This window comes from Theropithecus gelada, chromosome 19 (assembly GCF_003255815.1).
Source record: "Theropithecus gelada isolate Dixy chromosome 19, Tgel_1.0, whole genome shotgun sequence".
In the NCBI taxonomy this organism is placed as follows: Eukaryota; Metazoa; Chordata; class Mammalia; order Primates; family Cercopithecidae; genus Theropithecus; species Theropithecus gelada.
In genome coordinates, this window is record NC_037687.1 from 14,907,393 (window position 1) to 14,930,130 (window position 22,738).

A 22,738-nucleotide genomic window follows, 5' to 3' on the forward strand; every position below is an offset into this window, starting at 1 on the left:
GGAGCCTGGGAGCCAGCGGCTCTGAGACAGTAAATCTCGCCCTCCTTCCCGCCAGGACAGCTGTTCCCAGGACTCTCAGATTACTTGTTGCACAATCTTTCCACTTTTTTTAAAGTGGGGGAGTGAAAAAATAATAAAATCTTAGCAGCGGGAGGAGGGGTGTGGGGCACTCACTCAGGAAGCCAGGAGCGTTCCCAACTTCTCTGCCAAAGCAGAGGAGCCCAGAAGAGGGACGCAGAGGCCAAGGGCAAAGGCCACAACCACAGACTGGAAATCAGGATATGATGTCCACAGCCCTCTAAGGTGTCTTGTCTTGTGAGGGCTAAAGTAGCACCCCCATCACAACCATGCCATGTCATTTTAGTTAATCAGGTCCCCTGACAATTTCAGCATCTGGGGTTTCCACTTGGTCACTGAGATCCTTAGATGCAAAGGTTACAAAACCTCCGGTAGGAGCAGTCAGCTAGAAAACAGGAGATGCAAAAACTCAGAGGAAGGCAAGCTGGAGGCTCGGCTGGCACCGAAAGTGAAAAGTCAGCGGCCACCAGGAATGCTAATTGGATCCAAGAATACAGCCATTCACCCCACTAACTGTGCTGCGAGTGGAGGCCCTAGCTTCGGGTGGCAGAGCCAGCCCTATCCTGGGCAGCCATGGGGTGCAGCGCCTCCTGCTGGCTGATGGATTACAAAAGCAGTGTGGGGAGAGTGCCGGTTAGAGATGAAAGCGTGAAGGATGGCGACAGGGAAGGCCACGAGGCCAGTGAGCTGCCCAGGGCATTCTGCACAGTTGTGCTAGAGAATGTGGGCATCTGGAGTCCTGGAGGGTCTTTCAGCCCACTTCAAGGCAAGTCTCCTCACTCACCTGGGAAGCAGAGGGCACCAGGCTGTCCAAGGGAAAAGGAATACTGACGAGACCCGAGGTGCCACCTGCCCCCGCCCCATCTGTGCGCACACACCTCAGAGCAACATGGCTCTCCCCAGCTGCTGTGAGGGGTCCTCAATCTTCCTTGGCACGATCAAGTTATTTACATGCACTGATTATTGACGGTTAGCATTTATTTCTAGTTAGAATAAAATCCCAGGGATGCGACAGGCCCGTGGGAAAACATGCAGGAGTCTACTGCCAAAACACAGGTTTCCCACTGTGGATGCCCATTCCCCAGCCTGCCTGAGACCCTAGGGCCAGCTCTCAGGTGGTCTGCAGCACGCCAGCTCACTGACGCAGCTGCACCAGCCTAGTGGCAACCCCGTTGGCCATAAACACAGGATGTTAGCTCCATCGCTCAGCAGGGGCTGGTCGCCAGGCCTCCTGGGCACCATGGCTCCCTCCCTATCCTCTCCTCTGCGCCAGCCTGAGCATCTGTGCCCCTGAGAATAATGAGGAAAGTGCACACTTGGAGGAGAGCAGACCCTCTCCACTCCCACCTGGCACCCAGAATCGCTACCTGCCTCCACCTCCCACTGAGGCTGCTGCTCAGAAGGTGGGCTCTAATGCAGAACCCAGGGTCCGACGTGCAGGCCCACAGGGCTTGAAGAGAAGGGACTGTTAGTTAGAATTGCAGGAGAGACACACCAAGTCCAGGTGCGTGTGGAGTTAGGGCAGATTCAAAAGCAGCCAACACAGCAACGAGCACACTCTGGGGAGGAGCAGGCAATGGCCGGGGCCCAGCTGATGGCAGGGGCCAGCAGCAGACTGCTCCATATCCACCAGAAACGAGCAAAGTGTCTCCCTGAAGCGGCCGCACTGCATGTGACTGTGATATGGGGAAGGCCCTAGGGACACGAAGTCTCCTCTGGGGCACAAAGCTGGGTACGGTCACCTCAAGGTCAACAGCACAGCCTGGGCCCCCATGCCCACAGTCCTCATGGCCCAGCCTCGCCACCCACCATCCAGGGCTCCGCAGTGTCAATGTCCTTGGCCATCTGTACTCCATGACCAGCCCCTGGCAGGGACAGCATGACGGACAGGCTGAGAGAATGGACACTGCTGCACAGAATGCAAGGCTATCCATGGCCCCAGGGAGACGATACAGACAGGCAGACAGAGGAACCCAGCAAGTTCTGGGATGGCCGTCTCTGGGCTCTAGCATCCTGGACACAGGACTGAGCTGGTGCCGGGCACAGGTGGGAGAAGTTTGGTAAGACACATAAGACACAAGTCACCTAACCTGTTTCGGAGTCTTCGCTGTCAGAGGAGCTGGACTCACTGGAGCTCTCCGACTCTGAGGATGAGAAGCCCTTCATCTTGGAGGAGCCGGCAATCACATCAACTTTCTCAGCTACAATCCAAGCAATGGGAGCTGGTCAGGCAGGGCCATGGCCCAGGAGGCCGCTCTAAGCCACAGGCACACCCCATCCAACTGGAGGAAGGACCAGTGAGGAGCCTGTGCACGGTGGGCCCAGGGGCTGCTCCTAATTGCCAGCTGCCACTCCCAGAACTCACGTGGCCCCACAGTTCCCATGGTCGTAGACTGCGGACATTGGGATTTCAAGGTTCCTTCAGTCTCTCAAAGTTCCCTTTGAGGGGTTTATCAGGGATTCAAGAGACCAGGCAGAGGGGTAATTTCCTAACACAAGGTACTGCTGGGCATGAGGCTTGGATTCTCCCAGTTACTGTTCTGACAGGGGAAGAAGAGGATCCAAAAGGAATATGCTGCCCAGAGGTAAGACAAGGCAGGGAGAGACCCCAGGGGGTCTCTCAACACAGCTGTTCAGACACACGCCGGAATAATCATGTGGTGTGCCCCAGGTAGGGGACCAAGGATCCCAAGAGCCAGTCTGGGCTGGGGACAAAGACTGTGCAATGCCCTGACACCGGATCCTAAGTCCTCAGAGGAAAGCCGTAGGCCAAGATGAGCTGTGTGACACAAAACAGCTGCTTGGAAGAGTCCAGAAAGGATGCCACACCTAACTGTCCCTGCTAGAGAGGGACAAAGGCCAGTTCAGTGCTACATTAACCATCGGTACACAGGTCCTGGGACCCTGCAGACCCGCCTTTCCTCCTTCCCCAAAGAGGCCAGAGGAAGACTCAGCAGCAGGCAGCCTGGGTCGAAAGCAGCTCTGGTTTAGAACACAGCTTCAGGCAACAAGGTGCAGAGGGGTCCCAGACACCACCAGTCAGAGATCTAGAAAGACACTGACAGCCTAGGGGCGAGGGTGACGTCACAACCTTTCAGAGATTTCTGTGTCAAGAACACAAATATTATAATTGGAAAAAAAAGGCACAGAGAGAGTAGACTGAGCAAGGAGGGAAGTTACTGAGGGGGCCCACAGAAGGACCCCCACGCCCAGAGGGCCCAAGCACACCTTGAGGTTTCCTTTTCTTCCGCAAACAGGAGGTGACATAGCGCTCCAGCTCACGCAGTGTGGACGGCTTCAAGGTCTCAAAGTCGATCTCAATCTCATCGGGGTTGGAGTTCTTCAGCGAGGGCTCCCGTGACTGGATGATGTGCACCACGCGGCCCAGCTTCTCGCCGGGGAGCTTGTTGATGTCCAGGCTGAGCTGCCGCTTCTCCTCATAGGACATAGGCTTGCACTTGTCCTCTTCCTCCGACTCATACGTGGGAGGGGGCTTGCTCTTCATGGGCGCTGGCTCCTTCTTGCTATGAAGGGACGATGCACACATCATCAAGAACGGGCCCCCTGAGGATGCCAGGCACTCATTCCTCCACATGTATGTTGGGGTGAAGGGGTGCCGGGGGCGCCCTTCCCATACCCCCCACCCACCGGCCTTCACAGGAAACGGGGGATTGGCAACTCAATCTCTGGGAGCACCCAGTAGAGACTGAAAGTCAACTGTGATTGCAGGCTGCCTGAGTGGGGGTTGTGCTACAGCCCCATCCTTGCCGCCCATCCCCCTCAACGAAACATGGTGAGCTCCGAAGGCTCATCCTACAGAAAGGGGCAGAGACAGTGCAGCTAAGTCCTGTGTGCAAATGGCCACCAGCCTGGCCTGTGGAGTCACGCTGCAGAGGGGCAGCCTCCGCACCCAACGAGGACGGGGAGGGGCAGTGGCCCACACAGTCTCAGAGCAGGCCCTGGAAGGAGGGTCCCCACCCAGGGCAAACTCAGGGGACACAGACCTCGCACTGCTGTTGCTGCTAGTATTTTTCTTTGTCTTTTTGGGAGGAGGTTCCTTGGCTTTGCTTTTTTTATTCTCTTCCACTTCCTCTTTCCTTTTGTGCTTTTCTTTTTTCTTTTCCTTCTTGTCTTTCTCCTTTTTCTTTGGTTTGTTCTGCTGGGGCTGAGAGAGGGCTGCAAGCTGCTCGTGCACGGCTTTGAGCTGTGGACCAGACAGACAAGACACACACTCAGGGCTAAGACCACTTTTCTGTCACCCAAGACCCAGGCGACTGCTCCAAAAAACATGCACCTGGGGCATCAGGGTGTGTAGGGGAGGCAGAGGGAGGGAAGGCCCCCAGCTCTGCACCTGTCATGTTAACCAGATTCCTAACAAGCCTATCTCCACCCATTCCCTCAACTCCAAAGATTGCCAGTGTCCTCCTCAACAGAGAAGCTGATCAAGCTGACAGACACTAAGTCTCACAGCCATCCTGATCCCAGAAGGAGGGCCCCTAAGAAGCTAACTAAGAGCATACAGACACGTCAGGCACGAAGGGCCTGATGACTGGCTATAGGGAGAGGAACAACCAGGTAGCCCCAGGAGAGGCGAACATCCTGGCTCAACCTCCTCCTTCCAGACATTGAAAGGATCAAGCCACCTCCTCTCTGCCCAGAAAATGGCCACATCACTCCCCATCCCCAACTGCAAGCTCAACACAAATAACACACATACGTGCATGATCAACATGCACTTGACCTAGCAGAGGGGAAAAGGCCACAGGCGGTCCAGTGAAAATTCTGCTCCCTTGGGAACTCAGAGCCAAGAATATCTCTTAGAAACTTCTGGGGAGGCCACCCTGGTCCATGGACTCTGGGGATTAAGAATGGAGCCACCAACGTCCTCACCTGCTCCTGAAGCTCAGCTAGCCGCTGGGCTCGCTCCTCCTCAGAGTCATCAGTCGAACTGTCACTGTCCGAGGAGCTATCGCTGCTGCTGTCGCTGGACGAGGGCGGGGCCACAACCTTGGTGGGAGGGGGCACTGCCGGGGAGGACACGGCCACCACTGGTTCCTCAGGCTCATCTGGCATCTTGGCAAAGCGCATTTCGAACACATCCTGGTGAGAGAAAGACACGCTGTGAGGGCTGCTGGGTACCCAGGCCGCGGCCTAGCATCACCTGGCCTCACTGGCTGCTGGGGCCAACTCAACAGAAACCAACCGAGGGCGAAAGAGGATGGTGATCCTCTCTGCCGCCAAGATGGGGGCAAGGGCCTCCGAAAACTCTTGCAACACTCCTCTCAAATCTCACTTTGAAGAGCAAGGTGGTCCAGATGTAGCCAGGCACTTACTCCCTGGAGAACACAGCCAAGGTAAAGACATGAGACCCAGGCCACCAAGGCAGCCAGCCCACTGAAGTCTGGGGGTGCTTGACAGATGGCACTGGGTCAAGGGCACCCCCAAACCGCAAAACAGCCAAAGCTCCCGCCAGGTGCGTGGTGGGGAGCAGGAGTCTGTGGCTTGAAAGGGTGTTCCACGCAGAAGACACAGCACGTGCAGAGGTCCCTGGTGGGAGTGTGCCTGCCACAAGCACACCTCCTCTAGGGGACTAGGCTCTGTTGTAGCAGACATGGCTCTAAGTTGGTCTCCTCATTCCTCAGATCGTCCCTGCAGCACTTAACCAAGCAGGGCTGCACCACTGGGGGAGACACCTCCAGCGCACGCGGGACAAGGTAAGAGAAGTTCAGGCAGCAGGTGTGGGGCACTGAGGACAGGCTGCAGGAGGGAACCACTGTGCGCAGGAGACCCTAAGACCTTTCAACCTAAGATCCAGTAATCAGATGGAACCACATGGGGTCATGTAGCTCAGGGAACAGCAGCCACACATGGACGCTGGGTCTGGCCACACATACTGCCAGCCAGCTGGCAAGTCCCTGCCCTACCCTGGGGGCGCTGTGCTCAATCCAGTGATGGCTCAGGACAGAGGCAGAAGCACAGGCCTCGCTTCCCAGCAGAATTCTGGGACCTGCTTTAAACCAGGAATAAACTGATCATCGTGGAAACACACCATGGCAAGGACCTTCCCCCAAATGTGTGTCAATGCTTCAGAAAGGACTGTAGCCCTGGAACCCCCTCCTGATGGCTCAGGAAACACTCCTTGAGGCTTCCTCTCCCACGCTGCTGGAGCAGGCATCCCATATAACTGTGGTGTTGATTCCCTCCCCTCCAGGCCACACAGAGCATGACTTCCTTTAGCCAGTAACTTTCTTTCTTTTTATTGAGACAGTCTTACTCTGTCACCCAGACTGGAGTGCAGTGGCGCAATCTCAGCTCACTGTAACCTCTGCCTCCCAAGTAGCTGGAATTACAGGCACATACCACCATGCCCAGCTAATTTTTGCATTTTTAGCAGAGACAGCGTTCTACCACGTTGGTCAGGCTGGTCTCCAACTCCTGATCTCAACAGATTCACTTGCCACGGCCTCCCAAAACGTTGGGATGACCAGCGTGAGCCACTGCGCCTGACCCAGTAACTTTTTCTTTCTTTCTTCTTTCTTCTTTTTGGAGATAGGGCCTTGCTCTGTTGCCCAGGGTGGAATGCAATCAGTGGCTCAATCATGGCTCACTACAGCCTCATCTTCCTGGGCTCAAGAGATCCTCCTGCCTCAGCCTCCTGAGTAAGTGAGACCACCATGCCAATTTTTTGTGCAGACAGGGTTTTGCCATCTTGCCCAGGCTGGTCTCCAATTCCTGGGATCAAGGGATCCTCTCACGATGTGGCCTAGAATGTAGGCTGAGGCCTACAGTGAAAAGTGCCAGGATTACAGGCATGGGCCACTGCACCCAGCAAATAATTTTATTCAGAAATAACTCCTTGAGCAGGTCTGAGGCAAGGAAGAAGATACACAAGAAGGGATGACCAGAGACCATCACCAGTTAACCTGCCAGGAGTAGGGTCCAAGGAGGAAAAGGTGGGGGGTTTCACATCAGAGTGGAGGCCCTAGTGAGAGAGTAAGACAGATCCCTAGCCCTGCAGCACCCAGCTATGTGCCAGGTGGGTAGTGTTCTGGATGTGGGTGGTCTCAGGTCCCAAAATGACTCCAAGAGGCAGCTGGGGCCACAAGAGCTTCTGGAAAAGCCAGGCCTGCTGCCAAGCAGCAGGGAGCAGGTTAGAGAAGTGGGCCTCAGAAGTGTCAAGGCATCATGAAGGGAGATAATCAGCTCTGCCTCCCAGGACAGAGGGAGTGCCCTCTACTGAGTGGTAGCTACTGCAGTGAACTAGTCTGTAAGCCTGGGCCAGCTTTGAGACATGAGGATGTCCTTGTTCCTCCCCACCAAGTGATGACTGCTGTGTAAATGGTGGGGTGGGGGCGTATAGCATTCACTCTGAGGCCTCCTTCCATTCCCTGGGTGCCCACGGCCCTGGCTCTCCAAAGGCCCCAAGAACAAAGAGCAAAGAATACAAGACACAAAGCCAGCTGGGATGAGAAACTAACATTGGTGGGACTGGGAACTGCCAGCTTCCTAGCGTGTCCAGTTGCGTGACCCCGTCATCCTTCACTTCCTCTTGGACGTGAGAACTGCTGTTGTAGCCTGAGTGGAGGGCACCCTGGGAAATCCACAAGCCAGTGGGCCCAGGGCTGCTGTAGGAAAACCTTGCTGTGTGGCTGCAACACTCACATGTCCCCAAGTAACAGCTTGATGGTAAACAGCAATGACAAGTTCCCTGTTCAAAGAGTTCACACTCTAGTTGGAAACAGAAAACCGAATGAATACATGGCAGCAATGGGTTGCCATGAGCTGGAAGTGTGCTAAGACCTAAGAGTGAAAGAACACAGTCAGGGGTGCTGTGGGGCCAGCGAGAGGACAGTAAAACCTGATTCAAGATACACCCAGGGCAAGCCTCTCACAAGGGAGGATGGTGATGGTGAGGGGTAGCAGGCACCAGCATCCACCATGGAACACTGAGTGCAAGCATTCTGTTGGACTGACAGAGACCCAGCTGAGGCCCAGCCTCCTGCCCGGCATCCCATAACCTACACCCCACTCCTCTGGAGGTCTGGCTCTGAGGTCATGCTTCTCAGTTTCAGCACACCCCACTGGTTTCAGACAAGTATCTTGGCTGTCAGGCTGTGGAACACAGGTTTTCTCAAGGACCTCAGAATTTAGAGGCTGAGGGGGAAAAATAAAGTGGCTCCTTTTCCAAGTAACTTTCCAGATAAATCCCACTTCTTGGGCCCAGCCAAATTAAGGGACCCAATTAAGCAGGTCCCAACAGGTCTTGAAGAGGTGAGCAAGGGCTGGGGCTTTGTCCCTCCCCTTCCCTGATGGAGAATTTGCTCTCTACCCCATGTTGATGCAGAAAAAGTAGAGAGAAGTAAGAAAAACAAAGGCTGAAATGCCACAAACACAACTGCCCACTGAAGAGAAGCCTGCCCTGGAACCCTCCACATCAACTCTGCTGCTCAAAGAGAAACACCTCCGCCAAGCACTGGCAGAGAGGTACCCCTCCCCAGGGCAGGCAAAGCAGGCTGGGCCAGAGGCAGCCCACCCACAGCAACCCCTACCCCTTGCCTGCACTGGGCCCCCCTTAAGAGTGAGGCCTGTGTCTACTCCAGTCCAGCACCTGTAGCCCGTGTGTAGAAGAAACTCTTCTGCTGCAGGGTCTGTGGTGTGACAGACATCCCAGTGGCCTTGGTAAACTCTACATTCAGGCAGGTTTCCCAGAAGAAGAAAAATGCAAAAAACACTTAAAACCCAAAAATCTTTGTTGGAGAAAATCTGTGAAAAGGAGGTGGCTCCAGGGTGCAGGAGAGGACAGGAAAAATGAGATAAAAATGAAGAAAGGGACAGAATGCATCAGAAGGTGCTTTCTCTTTTCTTTCTCTAAGTAAAGTAGCTCAAAACAGTCACTTGTGGTGCTGGGAGAGAATCTGTTTCTGCTGAGTTCTTCCTGTGAGGGTAGATGAAGGGCATGGGTATCAACGTGGGCAGTGTGGGCAAAAGCTGTGCCCCTGTCTTCTCAAGAGAGTGGGAGAGAGGGAGCGATGGAGGAGCTTAAGATACAAATCTGAGGGCGCCACTGCCACTGGGCGGCACTGAACAAAACCTGCATTCAAATGTAAAAGCCTGGCTGGGCATGGTGGCTCACGCCTGTAACCCCAGCACTTTGGGAGGCTGAGGCAGGCGGATCACGAGGTCAGGAGTTCAAGACCAGCCTGACCAATATGGTGAAACCCCGTTTCTACTAAAAATACAAAAATTAGCTGGGTGTATTGGTGGGCGCCTGTAATCCCAGCTAATCAGGAGGCTGAGGCAGGAGAACTGCTTGAACCCAGGAGGGGGAGGTTGCAGTGAGCTGAGATCGTGTCATTGCACTCCAGCCTGCACGACAGAAAGAGACTCCATCGCGCAAAAAAAAAAAAAAAAAAAAAAAAGGAAAGAAATTTAAAAGCCTCAACTCCTTCAAGGATGGGAAATGCAAACATGAATGATGAAGGGGCAATGTTATTTGTGAAGAAGGCACACAAACACTACCAAAGTGAAGAGAGGGCAACAACTCCCCAAGTCACAGAAAATAAAACTAAGGAACAGGCCAGGTGCCATGGCTCACGTCTGTAATCCTGGAAGTTTGGGAGGCTGAAGTGAGTGGATCACCTAAGCCCAGGAGTTTGAGACCAGCCTGGGCAACACAGTGAGAGACGCCATGTCTACCAAAAAATACAAAAATTAGCCAGGCATGGTGACACACGCTCACTGTTCTAGCTATTTGGGAGGCTCAACTGAGCACAGCAGGTTGACGCTGCAGTAAGCAGAATGAGACCCCGTTTCAAAAAAAAAAAAACAAACCCTAACAAAATGTAGAAACAAAAAGCCCCAAGCCTGAGCATGCATTTAAATAACAAGAGACACATTCATACTAGTAAGAAAGAGCCCAACAAACTTCACAAGGGAAGTGTTTATCCTACCTCAAGAGTTTGAGCACATGTCCTCTGAAGCCAAGGCAGCCCCTGATCCATGGAGAACAGGAGACACAGTGCCTTAGGTCCAGTGGGAGCAGGTATGGGGTGCTATGGTGGGGAGTCTGGGACAACACGAGGACCTAGTACAGCTAGGAGGCAAGCAGGCAGTGGGGCTCTGGTGACCTCTGCCTGGCACAGATCTGCAGGTCACCAAAGACTTTCCAAGTCCTCACTTCTGCCCTGGAAGCAGATAGCTGTGAGAGGCAGGAGTGCAGAAGCCTGCTGAGGCCTACAATGAGCACACCAGCACCTCATGATGGCAGGTGGCCCCACCCACAGCCTGCTCTGACCCTGAGAACAGAAGCAACCCATGGCCTCGGGGAGAAGAGGCTGGGAATTTTTATGGTCATTTATCTACAGTTTCAAATAATTTAAAAAAGAAGATGGGTCTGTAATCCCAGCACTTTGGGAGTCCGAGGCAGGTGGAACACTTAAGCCCAGGGGTTCCAGAACAGTCTGTGCAACATGGCAAAACCCCACCTCTTTAAAAGAAAAGAGGCAAAATTAGTTGGGCACGGTGGTGCAAGTCTGTAGTCCCAGCTACTCGGGAGGCTGAGGTGCGAGGATCGCTTGAGCCTAGAAGGCAGAGGCTGCCGTGAGCTATGATTGTGCCACTACACTCCAGCCTGGGTGACAGAAGGAGACCCTGTCTGTCTCCAATAATTAAGACGGCCCCCCCTACCCACACACACAAAAAAAGATGATAGTACTAAATATTGACTTTATTCTCCAAAAATTTTAACCCAATCTTATTAACCAAAGAAAGCCATTTTTTAAACTTACATATTTTTCCTTTTTTAAAAAAATAATAGTTTACACGTCTATGCTGTCATCTCCCCTCCCCGTCCACACGTGTATTTCACACTGTGCACCACCCAGGCTCTCAACTTGAAGGAAGTGGCCCAGGACCCCCCATCAGAATTGTGGCCATGTGGAAAAACAACCACTCTGCAGCTAGAAGGCTCTTAAGGCTCTGGTGGAAAGATGTCCACAGTGCAGATGTCCTCAGCTCACAACTGTGACAGCGCCTACTTGGCAAGAGTGCCCCCCACCCCCGAACCACTTGAGACAGGTGTGTTTTGTAGGAGAGACTGGGCCATGCACAACACACACCTGCTCTTCCAGCCAAAAGCAAATGAGTGCTGGTGGACGATGGGGGAGGGGGCCTGCAGTGGAACACCCACTCTGCTTTAACTGAATAATCTCAACTTAAAATATGTACACTAGGCTGAGTTTAGGCACTTTTTTAAAGCAACATGGCATTATCCCAAGGAAAGTGACAGAAAAAAAACTGCCAAGGCCCACAGAGGTGTGATCCCACGAGGACCTCAGCTCGCTCTGCTGAGGGTGGCTGTGCCCTCCCAAGCCTCACCTGGAGCTTGCGGGCCATGGCCACCACCTCGTGGTCAGGAGGGTTGTACTTATAGCAGTTGGAGAACATCAATCGGACGTCAGCACCAAACTCCTGAGCATCACGGTACTCACGGGCCTCCAGTTTAGACTGGAAAACAAGACAGGTCCCTGTTAGCTGTGTCTGCCCAAGTGACCATGGAGAAGTAACTGGCAGCAGACGAAAGAGATGCCTAGAGGAGCAAGTTGGTTTCTTGGCTCTCAGTTTTGTCAAGACTCTAGTGGGGGACAGGCCATCACCCCAGTTCTCAGCCTCAGGGCTGGGACTGGCCCTGCCAGCATCCCAGCTCATCTGCCTGGCTCACAGGCAGGTAGACTCAGAACCCACAGGAGGTGGAGCCTGAGCCAGAACTGAGGGGGAGAACTGATGGAGAGGGCTGGGCCCAGCTCATCATGATGACACAGTACAGGAGCTCGTCAAACGGACACAGCACTGTTCCTTGCTCTGCCTGCCCCATGTTTGGGACTCCACTCCCAGAAGAAGACACACGTAGTTAAGTTTTAAAACCAAAAAGGTCTCAAAACACTATGGTGAAAATGTCGGCACTTACAGCGTGCCTCCCACACAGAGGAGATAGCAAGGCCTTCCCCACCACAAAGAGGCTGGCAAGGCCGCCAAGTCCCAAACTCTCATGGAGCATCTACTGTGTGGGCAAGGTACCCGGGGCCCCGGGCAACCAAGGCCAGAGGGCTTGTCTTGCTTTTCCTCAGACTAGGGGAAGGGGTAGCACAGCCATCCGCAGCCACAATGGCCAAGCACGGGGTCTCAGAGCATGTCCCACAGTGGCCAGCAGGGGGCGCTCAGTTTCTTCGAGTTGACAGGAAAAGCCCACGCAGCCACCGTTCCAGGCCTAGGCCTCCTCTTGGACTGGAAAGGCTAGGAAGGCTCTGATGTGGAGGGACAGCCTGCCCACCTTGTCCCTCCGCTCAGGCATATCCCGCTCACCTTGATTGTGCTCATGTCCATGGGGTGCTTGATGATGTCACAGTAGTCGTGCAGGCCCAGCGCCTCCACGTCCACAGGCTTGTAGAAGGGCCAGGCATAGGCGGCGTGCTTCTTGGCAAACATCTCCTTGAGGATGCCGCTGCAGCACTTGAGCTGCTCTGAGACCTTGCTGCTCTTCTCTGGTGCTGGGTGCTGCTGAGAGTCGGGCACGTCCTTCTTTGGAGGTTTCACAGGCCGGCTGCTCTCCCGCCGCTGGCCCAGCTTGGTGGTCTTGGGCTCCGGGGGCAGTGAGGGTGGCTCGTGAATGGGGTCGATGGTGGTGGGGGTGGTGGTGTCTGCTTTCCTCTTCACTCCTTTCTTTGTCTGCCAAGAACACGGACGCCAACAGGCACAGTCAGAAGTCGCAGCCAGCACAGCTGCCCTCAGGGTCACCCCCAAAGCCATGCCCTGTCTAGGGGCCCGACATTCACACAGGATGGACCCAAAGATAACTGCACAGGCAAAGGGCCAAGGACAGGCAGACGGTGTCCCACCACTCTGCTCTGCAGCTGGGACAAGACCTGCCTGTGGCAGGAGAAAGCATAAAACTGTGTGCTCACTTGGAAGCCAAGGGACCTCTGGAGGCTGCTTACTACCTAACACTAGGGCCTCTTCCCAAGTGCCCAGGGGAGGCACAATTCAGAGACTATTTAGATGGCACATCTGCAAATATGTACAGTCTAAATTAGAGAGGGGCAGGGGGGCAGGAACCCACTAGGAGATGTGACACAATTATGGGATCTTTTGAGTCAGCAGGGCAGCTGCTTCTGGGCTGCAATTTCAACACAGCAAGATCTCCCCAGAAACACCCACCAGTGCCCAGGACCCAGGACAGGCTTTGTGTAAAGCATGGGCAAGGACAGGGTTGCTCTCCTCCCTGGTGACAGCAGCCCTCCAGAGTCCAGGACACTCACCTTCACAGGCTGTGGGGTGGCTGCGATGATAGGTGGGTGGCTCTGTACAGGCTGGGGAGCTGGAGCGGGTGGGGGTTGTGGCTGGGGGGGCACCGGCGGGGGTGTCTGCAGTGGCTGGGGAGGCACCACTGTCATGACAGGGGTCTGGACGATGAGGTCTGGGGTGACGGCAGGGAAGGGGTGAGGCGTGGCCTGCACAGGAGGAGGATTCGGCTGAGGGGTCTGGGTCTGCGGAGGAGTTGATGCTTGAGTTGTGTTTGGTACCGTGGAAACGCCAGGTTTTGCTGTCCCTACGAATCATAATAAGACAGGGAGTTACAGGCCATGCTAACGTCCACATGCTGGTTGACCTTGTGGGGAAACACACCACACACAGTGAGCGCACATCTGCGTGCTGCATTTGCCTGAGAGATGAACATCCCAGACTCCACTCTGCCAAACCCGTCCACCTGTCCCTGGGGCTCAGAGAACAGCAGAAAACCGCACTTCTCATTTCCTAGGGCGTCCTGGCTGCAACTCCCAACTCAGGCACAAAGACCCCTTCATGAAGCCTGGAGGCCTAGGCTCAAGGAGCAGGAAGCACACGCTGACAGGGGACACAGAGCGGGAAAACACTCAGAGCTTCCAGGCACAGCTGCCCTTGTTCCCAGAAGCACTGCCTTCTGAGTAAGAGCTTCTGGCAGGGAGCCGGCAGTAGCTGCCCTCGCCAAGGTTTCTGGAAACTGGCAGACCCCCACCTCCTCAAGCCACAGGGGGCAGCTGGACTGTTGCCATTCATGACTGCCTCCGGCGCTGCCTCCCAGCAGCTGTGCAGGGAGTCCAAACACACAATGGTCACGTGGCTCACCCAACCAGCTGCAAAAAGTGAGGGATTATGGTCAGAGCTCTAACAAGAGCGGATGGCCCAGGGTGCGAATGCCTGGGAGCATAACCTGGGCCACCACATCTTTCGTGTGCATGCTGGCTGCCATGAAAACGGACAAAGACACCCAGTGCCTTCATCTACCAGCTCAAGCAACACCCATGTTCTCTGTGCATCTCACGGAGCAAGGGTGAAATTCCGCTGAGTTTCCCATTTCTCATTCCCCCGGCACAACTGCTGGACTTCTTCCAGACTGGAACAGGAGGTGCCACCAAGTCTGTCTGCCCAGCGTGCAGCCCAAACCCCTGGTCCCAGGGAGTGAGGACCAATATCCTCATGTAAGGATAAGGGATGTGACTTACATGAGGATCAGGGATGTGATCTGATATGTACAAGAGCCACAGGGTGACATGTGAGACTAGTTCTCCTTATTTACCTTGGGTGCAGCAGGGGATGCAGCAACCCCCTTTCTGCCACCACTTCAGAACAGCATGGGAAGCCAGGTGAAAGGCTGCTGCTCAGAGAAGCAAACAACTCACACTCAGGGACCACCTTGCAAATGTCACCCTTCTGCAGCATGGAGTTGCAAAGGACAAGATGTGGACAGTAGCTGCTGGTTTCCTAGACAGAATCATTTCCTGGAGTGCGCAGCTCTGCCAGCTGGCCCCTGGAACCCTGTGTCAGTTGGGGGTGGTGACAGGCAGAAATGGATGCGGAGGGCTTTCATTTCAGATGACTGAGCATCAGAAGCAGGGATAGCTCTGACCCCAGTGCATTAAGGTAATTCCAATTCCCAACCTCAAGGTTTAGAACTGAGAGTTAGTTAAAATGATTTCTGGTCATGTTAATGTCCTTAAAATGGAAAAGTAAAAACCACCTATGACACTGGTAGGGTCAAGTGTTCAAAAAATGTCAAAGTGCTTTGAAAAGTTACACTTTCTTTTTATCGTAAATCCATCACCCACCCTCAGAAAAGGCAGGGCCCAATTATTTCTGCTTAGAAGAGGCCACAGGGCCACATGACCCTGTGGGATGGATCCAACACCAAACCCAATCTCACATGTCCAAACACGGCATGCAGTATATAATGTCACCATCTTCCTGCCACTCCCAGCCCCCCACCGAACTTGGAAAAGGGACAAAGGTCGGAGAGAAAGCCAATTTACTTGCTATTTCAGTACTCTACCTGCTTCTTTCCTCCCACGTCCTCTTCCTTTTGCCTGGACTATCATGATCTCGGTTTCTTCTGTGGGTAGTTCATTTATTTTTTGCAAGAAGAGCTTTTCCAGAGCTTCTGCCATTAAGACTATGTCATCTCCAGGCTGGATAAGGAGACACAGGGGTAGAGTCAGAGGGCCCTCCCCTCCCCACCTTTGTAGACAGGGCACCCCATGCCACCCCCTGCCCCCAAAGCATGAAGCGTCGTATTCCGGGTCCTTCCCCGATCTGCACCCAAAGGAGCCACAATGGCTACACTACCAGGTATCACAGAGGCTTGTGTTCCCACAGGTGTGCTGAGCCTACACTTGTCTACCTACACCTCCCTCATCTTTTAAGCTCTGGCCTGTCTGAGAAGCCATCCTAATGCCTTAAGCATCTGCCAAGCTCAGCCAATCACTGAAAGGGGCCCTCCTTTGACACAATTCAGTTTCACCAGAAATACTTGAATGACACAGGATTTCTTGCCATGATACATTAGCAGGGCCCCAGCAATGCTCCCCAATGTACCCCCATGGCAGCTTACCAGGACTCTGGGCACTGCACATCTCACACTAGTTTAGGGGTCCCACTCTGTCACCTCATCTATAACATGCTGTTCCCACTCAGTTCTAGACTGAGAGCCTGGTCTGCACATTTTGCTCAAACCTAAGTGGTGAGAGCTGAGACTTTAAAAAACACAGTAAACTTCAAGAAACTCACCTACCCATCTCTTCTGGGCATTTTTACCCACTACACCAGCAGAGGTCAAAAGCTGAGTTCTGTATAGTGTCTCCCTCCAGAGTCGTTCTATTTGAAAGGGTTGATTTTAATCACATCTGTGGTCTGAACTGTAAACAAATGATCTGGCTTCATGGCACAGCCGAGCCGAAAGGTTTGGCTACGGGGTTAGGAAGTGACCTTCAGGTCTACATGTAGGATCGGGGGGACACTTCATCTATGGCCAAGAGTTATCGACAGTCATGTCCACAGTTCCAGCAGACCATCACCCACAGAGCAACTGAGCTCTGCGCCGGCCCCATCACACCCTCTCTCACGTGGAGGTCTGTTTGGGCACACCTCTGCACAACTACATTTTAGCAGGCTCTTTCCTAACAATTTACATCACCCAAATGGACTTTGTCATGAGTCGCCACTATTCTCCTCACGCCTTCTCTACTAGACATGCTCAGGAACCAAAATCCCAAGGGCACCAGAAGCACATGCTTCAGGCTAACAAGGACGGCTTGCAAGTTCAACATGGCCAGCACCCTCCTCCCAGCAAAAAAGCCCATACCCAGCCACAGGCACAACCACAGGTCTCATTACCTCTACCTCCAAGGGTCTCCTCTTGCCAGACTCGAAGCCCAGCCACACCCAACACCCCTGCCCACGGGCTCCTGACATGCCCACTGCCGTCGCCTCTCCTCCACTCTCCCCAGGGCAGCTGGACACCCACCCCCATATCTCACCTTGTTGTAGATGTAACAATTTGTAAACATAGTGTTGAAGTCCTGGATACATTCCTGAGCATTCCAGTAATAGTTGTTTTCCAAGCGCTTCTTTATTGTTCCCATATCCATAGGCGTTTTAATGATCTTATAGTAATCCTGGAAAGCAGAGAGCAGAAGTCCAGTGTCACCTAGGCAGCCAGGCAGCACAAATGCTGGGCTCGCCAGGCTGGCCTGGGGACCTCACCCTTGGCTGCTCCACAGGTAAATCCACGGGAACCACAGCTCCTACTGGTATCAGCAAGTGATCTCGAGGGGGAACACCAAAATAAAGTGGAGTGGAGCGGGGAAGGGTTCCTGAATGCTGGAGAGTAATTCAGAGGGAAACATACACGTTTCCAACTGCTCTATCCTGGAACAGGTTGTTTATTGAAATGCACATTTTTTCTTTTTATAGATGCTAAAATATTCTTTCACTTTTAATAAATAAGGGGGAAACCAGGGAGCCTTTTAAAAAGCAATCCTCACCTAGTAAGAGAATCCATGGCAGGTCCTACTTGTCCCCACCATTTGAAATTTTACATGTCCATAAAATGCAAATTTCCCTGGCGCCAATGCTGGAGCCCACTCTTAACCCTTGGCCCTGGCACTCCTGCCTCCTTGTCACCATGAAGAGCTGCGGAGCATAAGATTCCACCCTTAGTCAAGTTCACCGGACTTATGTTTCTTTCACTTGCACACAGTCTACCACTAAGGATTCTTTAGTATCCAGATACAGTTGAACGACCACGTTAACTGCCAAATGACACATCTGGACAGCCTTTACGATCCTTAGTTTAAAAAAAAAAAAAAAAAAAAAAAATGGCCATCCCAACCCTCAAACCTTCAGATCTTACTCTCTTTAGGTGCCAAACAGAAGCAGCCAGATAACAGATGTAAATGTCTTAAAGTCCCTGAAATCAAACTGCATCATTCTCACAACTTTTTCTCTAAATCTAAACCTATTCTAAAACTAAGTTCATTTTTAAAAACAACCACAGAAGGAATGTGGGGACAGATCAAGCAGTACCTGAGTTTCCAAGTGCAAGAATCACAGAGGGCCAGGCAGGGGGCTGCACCCAGACAGCAAGCCCCTGATGACTAGACCAGCTCAGGCTGTTGGCCTGACCCACTGAGAGCCAAACTTTCTGAGCCATCACCCTGACTGGGGAGAGGTGCTCCCGTAATTAAGTTTGAGTGGCGTATCAGAACCAAATCCAAGTGGAGTCCCAAGGTAGAGGCACAGGCTGCAGATGGAGAGGCTGTTGCAGGGAGGAGAGAGCAAGTATGCTAACAGCAAGCACTGAGGCCCTGCTCGGGAATGGTAGTGGACAGTGTTGGAAAGGCCAGCACAGGGGATGAGTGTGGGGTTCTGAGATGTTCTGACATCCACCAGAAAGAGACAAGGGCGACCTGCTTACATGTAAGGGTTTGGCACAGGTCATGGAACTGCCCTGGGGGTGGGGGCTACAAGTGTACGCCTGGGTACCTTAGGCAAGTGGTCAAGAGAGGAGACTGGAAGCAGACTATCGACACCACTGTCTATGCTCTGACCTCCTTCACCAAGAGAACCAAGTCTGAATAGATCTATCACAGTGGACATTTAGATTTTATTCTATGGCCAAAGGCCACTGAATTGGCCACAGTGTGTCACATGGCTCAAGGGCAAACAGAACAGTGAAGAGGAACTGGGGTGAAGACAGAGAGAACGGTGGGGAAGAGGAACTGCCAGCCTGGATAGTAAGGTTTAGGGGCATGACAGGAGATCAAAATGCGGGTGAAGACCTAGAAGGCATCAGAAAACAGACAAGGAATACTTTTTGGGGTGGCCTTAACATCTCCTGAAGAAGGAAGTCCCCGGAAAACAGCTTTAGCATGACGATGCTCCTGATCAAGCATCCCCTTTGGCTCAGCCCCCACCAAACGCCCTGAGACCACTCTCATCCAGCAAGCTCCCTCCTCTGCTCCTCACTCTTCCATCTCTGAAGACATCAGATCAGGGCCACCAGGGATCAGTCCCTTCCTCTTATGTCAGAGCTAATGAGGGCAACGTCAACAGTCATAGGGACAGGTAGCTTCACACTCTGCCCAGAGCAAGAATGTCCTGGCCACTCTCCGGCCTGCACTTCAGAGACTGACCTTGAACTCCCAAACCCCATGGCCTAACCAACCACCCATACCTGTCTGTCCCGCTGGTCAGCACTGTTCCCTCAGCCTCACCTGGGATGCTGCTGCTTCCCGGCAAGCTCAAGTCCCCCAGCCCTTCCTTCTCCTGTCTTCACCTTCTCAGCCCTCCCTGCTTCAGTTCCCACTGTGTCTTCTTGTAACAAGCTGACCCCTCTGCTATTCTGGCACTGATGCGTCTCCCTTCAAAGCCAAGCTTCTTGAAATGGTGGCTTCACATCCTCACCTTCGCATTCACACCGTCGCAAATCTGGTTTCTACTTCTGTATCACGTCTTCCTAAGGTCACCAATGCCCTCCTAAAGGTCAATAGGATGGTCAGGTCGGAATCCTCATCTCTTTGACCTCCCTGTAGCTTCTGATGTTGGAATCTGGGGAAATGCTCTCTTCTGTAAGCCTTCTGCCTTCCCCCCAACCCCTAAGGGCCTCACAGCGCTCTGGGTTCCACTCTAGCCCCCAGCTCCTTCTCTCCTGGTTCTGTGCATCTGCTCTGAGAATGTCACTTTCTATTATGGACCCTGTCCAGCTCAGCTAGAGACTGGTGCAGTGAGCTCCCTCAACAGTCTCCCTCCTGCAGGCCAACACAGCTGACTGCCTCCACTCCTTACCTTGGTCAATAGACAGTGGGGCCCCTCTTTTGCCTCCATACCTTTCCTGAGCCAGCTCAAGACCCAGACACATACTGCCCTCTTCTGATTATCTTCCCCCGAGTGCACAACACGTATTCAGTGAACCAATAGCACCAGACAGTTCTTACAGACACAATGGCTTTAAACTTGGGGAGTCCGGATGCCTGGCAGAGGCTAAGGCCGCTCCTATACACGACTAGCTCTAGTGTGCACACACCAGCCTGGGTCAGTGGCTGCAATCACCTAATACACTTGCCAGGGGGTGTACGGGACTTAGCAAACAGTAAAGGACAATTTAAAGACAATTAGTCCTTGGTGCTTTAAAGAAAAGAAGAAAAACTAAAGCATTTCTTCCATCTGCTCCCTGAGGTTCAGTTGGAGATACAAGTTGTGCTTGCAGAACAGTTTGCTAGGGATATGGGCAAATGGAAAACTCTCTAGGGAAAGAGAAGAGGGGTGGGCTCACAAAAGGCACAAAAGCAAGTGTGCTGCAGTCAGAGGGAGGGAGGGCAACACCGCCTGTGCAGCTGCAGCCACAGCCACAGCCACCTTTCTCCAGCTGGGGTCACCTCCATGTACTTGTGCTCCCTGGGAGGTAATCCACTACTTTTCCCCACTGTGTGCTCTGGGTGACAGTGACGATGATGCTAGGTGACTGCTATTGCGGCAAGCCAATCCCCCTCTAGCATAGTCTGATCAACTACGTCTACTTATCCTTGATCAACTACGTACACACCTGAGAAAGGAAGGGGCCAGGATGGCCAAGTGCTCTGACTTCAACTCACCATGGAACTGCAAGTAGATATGTAGGCCTTCCTTTCTCCCACTGCTTCAACCTCTACACAATTTTCCCCAGGATTCCAATATCTAAGAAACCAGTTATTGTTAAGCCAATTAACTTGTTCTTTCTCCCCGATTTCAACTGATTAGAACTGCTGAAACCACTCACTCAAGGGCCGTGAAGCTCTCACCACGACTCCAAATGCATCTCCTACCCTCCCCCAGGATCTGTCCTGACCAGGAGACATGCAGGAGGAGACCTTGACAACGGCAGCCCTGGGCCCTGCCCACACTACTCACAGGGAGGTTCAGCTTGACGGCATCCACAGGCTGCTGGAAAGGCCACGCAAACTGGTGTTTCCATAGTGTCTTGAGCACCACTCTGAGCAGGTATTGCAGTTGGTTGGTCTGCCTCTTGGGCTTGTTAGGGTTGGAGGTCTCCGGGGGCGGGGGGTTGGTGCTGGCTGCGTTGGCTGGCTGAGGTTGGGCCTGGGCCTGCGTTGTAGACATTTGGGAAGTTTCTAGTCCATCCCCCATTACTGGCAGATTTCTCAATCTCGTCCCAGGGCCGCTCTCCGCAGACATGCTAGTGATCCCATCACATTCTTCACCAGGCACTCTACAAAGGAAGAGAAGAGTCCTCGTGAGAAATCAGTTAGCAGATGGGCACTGCTCAGAATGACAAGTCCTTCTGGCTGTGGTCTCCAAGGACTGAGCTCCCCTGGCAGCAGCTGGCCAGGTTGGCCAGAGGGGCCACCCCATGCTTTGACCGAAAGGGTTCCAATATCTCCTCTCCCCAAAGACTTACCCTCCAGCAGGGAGGAGACCACATACCAACAGAGGAGGCAGAGTGAGGTGGTGAGAGCCCACTAGGAACCAGCAGGGGCTCTGGGAACTATGAAGATCATGGGGAAGGAGATACAATGAAGCCACGTCTCATAAACCTGCACATCCCTTTTCCCATCTGTGAGCTTGTAGGAGATGCTGCCTGTGTGTGGAAGAGGATGATTTGCAGGCTCCCACATATGACATTTACATTAAAATTGTTTGCACTTGTCACACATGAAGCATCGAGCTAAGTCAGTAATTCCATTTGGTGGGCCAGGCAAGGAGAAGCAGGAAGGCCAGGTCCGCCCACCCATGGATGGTTCACCCAGTCCACTGCCAAGTGCTCAGGGCAAAGCCATAAACTTACTAAGAATATTTTCTTGGTAACCTAAATAATACAGGTTTGCTGAGGAAAAAATCTGCATGTTTACTGCTGATAAAACAAAAATGAATCCATACTAGACCTATCATTTTCTTCTTTTTTTTTTTTTTTTTTTTTTTTGAGACAGAGTCTTGCTCTTCTTGCCCAGGCTAGAGTGCAGTGGTGGGATCTTGGCTCACTGAAACCTCCGCCTCCCTGGTTCAAACAATTCTCCTGCCTCAGCCTCCCGAGTAGCTGGGATTATAAGTGGTCACCACCGTGCCCGGCTAATTTTTGTATTTTTAGTAGAGACGGGGTTTCACAATCTTGGCCCAGGCTGGTCTCGAACTCCTGACCTTATGATCCACCCACCTCGGGCTCCCAAAGTGTTGAGATTACAGGTGTGAGCCATCGTGCCCAGCCGAGACCTACCATTTTTCTTAACTATAAGGCACGCCCCCAGTGGCAACACAGGTCCCTGCTGTCAGTGCCTGTCTGAACACCTGCTCTGCTACCTCCCCTCACCTGAGCAACTCCTGCTGAAGGCCACCCCAACTTTGCAAACCCTGCCACAAGCATCCTCACAAGGGTGGTTCTGAACACCTGTCCAGTTTTTCCAGTGGGACAAACCCCAAGATAGCTGCAGGTCAACAGTATGCATGTTTTTACTGCCAAATTGCCCTCTGGAAACACAACCCACCCCTTGCAGTGACTGAGTTTCCACACTGATGATTCACGAGAAAAGGCACTTGCTCAGATGTATACTGGCCATTTGCATCCTTTTTGCGACACTTTTCTACTGGCAAAAAGTATATATATATGGTCGGCTTTTTAAACTCACTTCCAGTAGTAAGAAAAACTTTGAAAGCTCGGGGCTGACTGCATCTAACAAGCATCTCTAGTAATAAACTTAAGAACTCAGTGGAGATATCATTCTGGAATGAACTTTTAGTGGGTGCAGAAGCAGCTTTATGCCTAGCACACACTAGGCACCCGAGCTGCCAGTGAATTACTTTG

General features: G+C 52.8%; 1 protein-coding gene across 2 annotated transcripts in view; it reads right to left on the reverse strand.

The window, feature by feature from the left end:
* Positions 1-22,738, reverse strand: part of BRD4 (bromodomain containing 4) — a 45,701-nt gene that overhangs the window by 16,382 nt on the left and 6,581 nt on the right. For both annotated transcript variants that reach the window (XM_025366819.1, XM_025366820.1), the window contains exons 2-11: positions 20,833-21,151; positions 16,923-17,060; positions 15,440-15,575; positions 13,392-13,681; positions 12,439-12,801; positions 11,455-11,583; positions 4,969-5,178; positions 4,083-4,282; positions 3,307-3,602; positions 2,169-2,279 (exon numbers count right to left, since the gene is read on the reverse strand). In XM_025366819.1, the coding sequence (XP_025222604.1) occupies positions 2,169-2,279; positions 3,307-3,602; positions 4,083-4,282; positions 4,969-5,178; positions 11,455-11,583; positions 12,439-12,801; positions 13,392-13,681; positions 15,440-15,575; positions 16,923-17,060; positions 20,833-21,117 (2,158 nt within the window). In that variant the 5' untranslated portion in view covers positions 21,118-21,151. The remainder of the gene's footprint in view (positions 1-2,168; positions 2,280-3,306; positions 3,603-4,082; positions 4,283-4,968; positions 5,179-11,454; positions 11,584-12,438; positions 12,802-13,391; positions 13,682-15,439; positions 15,576-16,922; positions 17,061-20,832; positions 21,152-22,738) is intronic.